The sequence below is a fragment of the Limulus polyphemus genome, unplaced genomic scaffold, assembly GCF_000517525.1.
Source record: "Limulus polyphemus unplaced genomic scaffold, Limulus_polyphemus-2.1.2 Scaffold9304, whole genome shotgun sequence".
Classification (NCBI taxonomy): domain Eukaryota; kingdom Metazoa; phylum Arthropoda; class Merostomata; order Xiphosura; family Limulidae; genus Limulus; species Limulus polyphemus.
In genome coordinates, this window is record NW_013674914.1 from 4,668 (window position 1) to 12,006 (window position 7,339).

The 7,339-nt window shown below is 30.3% G+C and overlaps 1 protein-coding gene across 2 annotated transcripts in view; it reads left to right on the plus strand.

The window, feature by feature from the left end:
• Positions 1-1,473: 1,473 nt before the first annotated feature.
• LOC106475859 (signal recognition particle 9 kDa protein-like) overlaps positions 1,474-7,339 on the plus strand; it is an 8,749-nt gene continuing 2,883 nt past the window's right edge. The window contains exons 1-2 of one of the 2 annotated variants that reach the window (XM_013936535.2): positions 1,474-1,705; positions 6,651-6,719. In XM_013936535.2, the coding sequence (XP_013791989.1) occupies positions 1,619-1,705; positions 6,651-6,719 (156 nt within the window). In that variant the 5' untranslated portion in view covers positions 1,474-1,618. Of the gene's footprint in view, positions 1,753-6,650; positions 6,720-7,339 lie in introns of both variants that reach the window. The other variant, XM_013936533.2, reaches the window with a different exon arrangement.

Genomic DNA, 7,339 nt, shown 5'->3' on the forward strand with positions numbered 1-7,339 from the left:
TGAGCACATCAGTGAGAACACGAATCATGATTTCACATTTGTGTCATTCGCTATCAGGCAAAGTTTCCAACATTTCTTGTGTGCATTGTTGAACGAAAGTGTTACTCCTAAGAGCATCACTTTTCCTAGCTATGTATCTAGGGGAGATCACATTGTCTATTCTACAGAAACTCCTCTTACCAACGTTTCAAGTCACTTGATGGCTCAGAAAGGTAATGGATATCTCCCGGCATCGAATGTTAGCTAAAGTGAGTTGCTTTCACTCTTTTTTTTTTCTAGATAATAATAGCCATATCCATTTATAAAGAAAGGATTCAGTCTCATATAATTTATCACTAGTTTTTATTTCAAACAATCCTCTCATTAACAAAGCAATTATTTTGTAACACCAGTTTCGGTCAGTTCACTAATAATATATCTAATATTAACAACTTACTTAAGTAACAAATGAATATAAATAAAACATCACTCGATTCTTTTTGTGACATAGCTCATGTAAAACTTAGTTGACTTCAAGTAAAACTTAGTTTGAAATAGGATAAATATATTATCATTAAACTTTGAAAACTGGAGCATATATTGGCAAAACTGAATATTTAAACAACGTAACAACAGATGAAAAACACAATCTGGGACATCTAGTAGATTGAGCAGTAGATTTTATATATTACACAGTTGTCTGGTGACAAATTGCTTTCTCATAATATCGTTTTAATTTGTTTTTCAATTATTGAAGAACCATCGATGCCCTTGTGTTGACTTAAAAAAGTTACAAAAATAACATTTCAACATTAACAATATCACTGAGTAATGGTGCATTAATTTCAGCATATTCTACATGCATATTGTAAACAGTTATGAATAAATGTTGATGATTTATTAAATGTAATTTGGCCCGGCATGGCCAGGTGGTTAGGGCGTTCCACTCGTAATCTGAGAGTCGCGGGTTCGATTCCCCGTCCCACGAAACATGCTCACCCTTTCGGCCGTGGGGGCGTTATAATGTGATGGTCAATCCCATTATTCGTTGGTAAACGAGTAGACCAAAAGTTGGCGGAGGGTGGTGATGGCTAGCTGCCTTTCATCTAGTCTTACACTGCTAAATAAGGGACGGATAGCGCAGATAGCCCTCGTGTAGCTTTGCGCGAAATTCAAAAAAGAAACAAACAAATGTAACTTTTGAAGAAATGAAAAAAGTGGATGGAATATATATATCCATTTTTATGTAGACAATAAAATTATTAGACTCCAAAGCTTGTAAGAATCTCGCCTTTCTAATAGAATAGCATAAATGATATTTTATATTTGTATACTCTTTTATCGATCAGTTGCTAAATTATAGGAAAACATATATTCGTTTTGTGCACAAAATTCGTAACATAAGTGTTCATAATAATAATAATTTTCGTGTACTTTAGAAAATAAATGACGTTATCTTTGGTATATGGCGCTTTAATCGTGGCACCGTGTCAACGCTACTGATCTGTACAGTAAAAACCAGTAGTACATTTAACCATTCAGCAAATTTTCCTTAACGTAGCACGTACGTTTGTGGTTATGTTGTTACAGAAGTAGTTGTAACTTGAAGGAAAATTTGTATATTTTTAAACTTGATTTAATGCATAGCTTTAATATGACGTATATAACTTCATGGGAAGAATTTTCAAAAGCTGCCGAAAGAATATATTTGGCAGACCCTATGAAAGTGAGTCAGAAGAAATAAGGCTTAACAAGTGTATACTGTTACTGTTAGTGAGTATTAATAATTAAACCTATTATTTAGTAAGTTAGTATTACTGTGGAGTATTAACTAACTTAAGTTCAAGTACTGTACTAGATTTATTGTTATGTTGTGGTCGACTGTATTCTAGTCTATCATGACGCCTTACCAGAGCTGGAATTTTCTGCTAGTGCTATTAATATTATGATGATGTTTCTAATTCTTTGGTTTCACATGCTCTTTAGACTTTAACTTAAAGGTCTTTTATTGGTATTAGATTTGGTTTATATGCAAAAGCGGCTTCTTAATATGCCATAAAATTAAAAGCAAATCAATTGTCTTTAAAATAGCAAATTAAATCTGTATATTTGCTCCAACTCCAAGGACTTGGGATGGTTTAATGCCTTATGTTTTAATTTATTTTAGTCAAATAAATTATTACCTGAATGTCAGGTTTATGTTACTGATTAGAAAACTGGGAGGTAACTGCTGTAACAAATATTCCTCAACTAAGTAATAGTTATGATTTATGCATGCCCTATTATTGGCACCTTTGTGAGTGTAAGCTATAAACAGCTTACTTTCAAGATCCTGGATATATTCTGTTATTCTCAAATACAAACCAAAAACAGGGAAAAGATCAAGACTTTAAAAGAGAAATGATTCGCAGATATGATCAAACAGTTTTGTCTTATGAAAAGGCTTTGCCCAAGTGTAAAATTTCAGTGAATGAGATCGATGCTGATGGTATTCTGCATAGGCTAGAACTTGCATTAAATCAAGATGACAACTGGACTATATGCAATGCAACTGATGTGTGGGAGATCCTTAGTACAAGTATACCCAGGTTATATGTGTTGTCTGCAGATGTTGGTTTAATCAACAGTGTGTGATGTCTGTTAATAATGCCTACACCTCCCAGATGGCATATTATGTCAAAACTGTGTGCATAAAACATAGAGGAAATCAATATTTGCTTATTAATATTATTTGTAATAAGTATGAAAATAATTATCAGAATAACGAAGTTTTTGTTTCAACTTTTTGTTTCATTTGCCCATTGAACTGAACACTGATGAACGAATCTTATAGATCATGTGATGATTTTTTCAATTTCTTTATAATACAAATATATGTTCAGTTACATGTTAAAATCACTAAAGCATTTATAAAATGATGGACAAATGAAGAAGAATTGATGACTTAGATAACAGAAATTTTGTAGCTTGCTGCTAATGAATGTTTCAAGGATGGCCAAGACAAAAGTTATTTTGTATAAATCCTAAAGGACAATTTTTCACTTACCCCCCTCCCAAAATGTAGAATTCACAAGTTATGAATAAAATACGTTATAGGTTTTATGTTCATGTCACAATGATCTTGCACTACTTCACATTCTGTAACTCAATTTATAATGGTTCATACAGAAGGGTGCTAGCTACAGTTTGGGTTATAAGTGCAAAGTAGTATTTTATTGATAAAATATGTGTTGGATTGGAGTATATTAAGCCATTCTCGTCATTCAGTAGAAAAATAAATTTTTCATTCACCTACATAGAGCATTTTCCTTGTAAGATGCAATTCACATCAAATAACTTGTATGCATGGCATAATATGATTTTTTTATTGTTGGCTGAAATGTCCAATTCTTTTTCTAAAGAATTGGGATGTGTTCACCTTGAATTATGCAAAATTTGAATCTGAAAGTTTTTAATTTAAGATCATTAAGCCACGTTAAGCATTTTCCTTTAAAGGTTATATGTATCTCTTAACACGATTTTTTATTTATTTTTTTCTGTACTGAAAATGACCTCTCTTTCTTTTTGTAAGGTATTGGGATGTGCCTTCCTTGAGTTGTATAAAGTTTGTATGTGAAAGTTTTGAATTTAAGATCATTAAACCATTTTAATCATTTTCTACATTAAATGTTTTAGACTGTCCTGATTAGGGATATCAAAAATAAAATTTTTGGACTGGATGTTAAGGATGTATTTAAAAACCTTTGGGTATATATTTTAAAGAATGTTAATTAAACTACCAAAAAAATAAAACATTACTTTGCAAAACAAAACAATAAAGGTCATGAAAATTCATATTCTTCCAGTAACAGAGTTTCTTTTAGACTTTTGTAAAAGATAAGTTGCAAGGGCTTTTTTTATCAAATGACTTTTAACTTTAAGTCCTTCTATCACACTTTTGTATTTACTCAAAGATAGTGATCCTGTAAAAATGCCAAGAACATTTCATTGACTTCCAATAGAAATCTATCACTTCTTTGATTATTGGATTAGCATGCAATAGGGTTGGCTCATTAACTACAGTTCTGAATTCTGATGTTGCATTTCCTTTATCCAAAATTATTTTCAAAAACTGATACTATGGACTCTAAAAGGGATTCATATGCTTGTTTCAATTTTGTAAGATTGCCCTTCGGGTCAAAGAATAACTGTAACAGATCTTTTAGGTTGGGTCGGTGATTGGTATCAACTTTCATTTTCAAGTTTCCTTAGAAAGATTGTATGCTGCTTTAGCAGTTCTTCATTGCAGTAATTTTCTAATGATCTGAAAGGAACTGATGAAATTACTTTGAAGTATTGAGTTTTTGTGGAAGTGAGCTTGACATGCCCAACCTCAGGCTCATTCAGTTTGATTGCCAGATATAGAATTAGATGTGTACGTTTGATGACAATTGTGACATCTGGACTAAATATATTGCCCGTCATTGCTGATTGGTTTTGTTTCATCAGCAGTGTTTCAAGCCAACTTATTCCTCACATCTGAAGAAAGAATTTTTTTTAACAAACATTTTATATGACATTTTATCAAATATGTCAGGCACCAAATTGAGTCTCAGAAGTATGACTAATTTCTCAAATGTGTGCTCAAATGAAAAATAAAATTGTAATACATACAATATAGTAGTAATCAATTACATTCGTCAAAATTTTTATTCATGTTTAAAAAGATTTCTGACTAAACTTCACTATATCAAGTATATTCACATATGGTGTATGCCATTTGCTATGTGCAAACCACACTGCAACAAGACTTCTGAGCAGGTGATTGGGTATTCCAAGTTCAGCTGTTAGTACTTATGGAAAATCCCATTGACTGAAACATTAATCCAGTTCAACTGTAATTCATTTATAACAATCTTTTTTTTTTCCATGCAGACATTTTTTTTATTCCAATGAGCCAATTTATCCCCAATGTCTATAGATATAATGCTTTTTAACAAGCATTTTGGTAGCATCTTGTCAAATGCTTTTTGAAAATCCATATACACCAAATCTGCACCATTGCTCTCATCTGTATAAGCAGTAATCTCTTAAAGAATATCAAAAAATTAGTAAGGCAAGATTTCCACCTTCTAAAACCATGTTGAATATCAAATAAAATTTTAAACTTTATTAAATGAATTTGCAAAGTATCTTTTGTCAGATTTTAAAAATCTTTTTTTTTCTACCATTCAGTTAAAACTGATAGGTTTATAATTACCTGGACTGTTTTTATAATTTCCCTGGCTTGTGCTCAAATATCCAATCTTTAATCTTGTTCAGATCACTGAACTGGTCCAGGAGACTTGTAATCTTTAAACTTCCCAATTTTTTTGTTAACAAGTAAATACTAAAGGAAAAGTAGATTGGTTAATACAACCATCTCGTAATCATCAGAAATGAGTCTTCCTTTATCATCATTCAAAAGCCCTACTATCTATCCTAACATTTCACTTGCCCTGAATGTAGTTAAAGAAACCCCTACTGTCAATTCTTACAATTTCAGCCAGTATATTTTCATATATTTTTTAAATTGCCCAATGTTCTGTTTGACAAACTCTTTTTATCTTTTATAAACCTCTGTCTCCTGCCTTAAATTTTAATGCTTTTCTTTATTTTTATTCCTTATACTTATTGTGATCCAGCCTAGTATTTTATTTGCCCCCACCATTTCTTTTCTATAAGGTATATAGATCTGTAATATTTAAAAGTTTGTATTTTAAAGTTTTCCACATTTGATCAGTACCTCCTATTAACTCAGTTGCCCAGTTCACTGAATGTAATTCTTGTTGTATCCCTTAATAATTATATTTTTTTGAAATTTGTAACTAAAGTCTTATTCCTGATCTGCAGATGCTGTAAAACATGATGACTTATTGCCCTAATTGAGAGATGATCACTTGCACCCAGACCTTTCCTACTCCTCACCTTCTCTGTTATTTCCTTACTGGAAATTAACAATAAATCTGATATATATTTATTACAAACAGATTCTCTGAGCAATACAAAATATGATATTAGGTTTTCTGTGGACAATTTGGTGTTTCCATGAAGACATGTGGAAGAAAAAATCATGCATTTATAACTTGTGTAGAAAAATTTTCTAAGATCTCTTAACATTGGATAGAATTTACTTTCAACTTGTGGTCTCAAGTTGAATCTGATCAATTTAAATTAATATTTCATTTCAGAAATGTTTTTTCCTTTAACTTTTTTCATAAGGCAATAAAGGTATTAACTTAGTAAATCTTCCAAGAGTCCAGAACTTTAAACAAGAATAAAAAGGCACCATGATGAAATTGTTGGTTGCCATGGCAACCTGTTCCAAGATTTGTTAGACATTTTCTTATTTGAGCTGTAAAATCAGTAAGAATTGCCTGTTCTTTTCTTGGTATCATTAAAAAAAAAGGTTAAAATTGAATTGGTGAACTTGTAGGTCATTCAAAGCTATTTACGAAGCTGTAATAGAGATATTTTATTTACATAAATAGAAATGTCTAGTAATAAACTAGTTTGCATTAAACAAAGTTAAGAATAATATATATATTACCAACTACAAAGTGAGTGTGTATTGTACATGTACCAGTGTAGTATTTGAAATTGTGTTCCCTATGTAGACTGGTAATATTTAAATTTAATTTTTTTCCACGTAGGTTCGATTGGTAATGAAGTATCGACATTGTGATGGAAAATTAGTCATTAAGGTTACTGATGACCACGTTGTAAGTAGTATGAGTTTCTAATGAGATATAGTGATTAGGTAAAGTTAAATTTGACATTATAACAAAAAATTAATATATTACATTTCTATTTAAGTAACATTTTTAATCATATAACAAAACAGTTTTTCAATACATGGATGTAAACTGTAATAGAAGGTGGATTTACCTTAAGATGTATAAGAGAACTCTAATCCCTTTTTGTACCAGTTTGTTCTTTAGTTATCCAAATCTTTATTTAATTAGCTCATAGCATCATGGTTGCTCTTCAGAATAAAACTATAGAATACAAAAAAGTGAAAAATAATTTAATTTTAAAATTGATAAGAAATATACAATTTTTTTAAGATTTTTTATAAAAAAAACTCAGGTTACAAAAATGTTACTAATTTTTCAGATTAAAACCTAATTAAAAATTCTATAAATTAACATTAAAATATTTTCAATGTTAATGGTAAAGTTAATACATTGCCCAAATTCTACAAACAGATATATATATATATATATATATATATATATATTTATTTTTTATTTAAAATATTAATAGATGCATACTCGTGATACTACTTATTTAATTAACTAAGTTTGTACTACCAATCGGTCTTCTAAGTTTAAATTTAAAT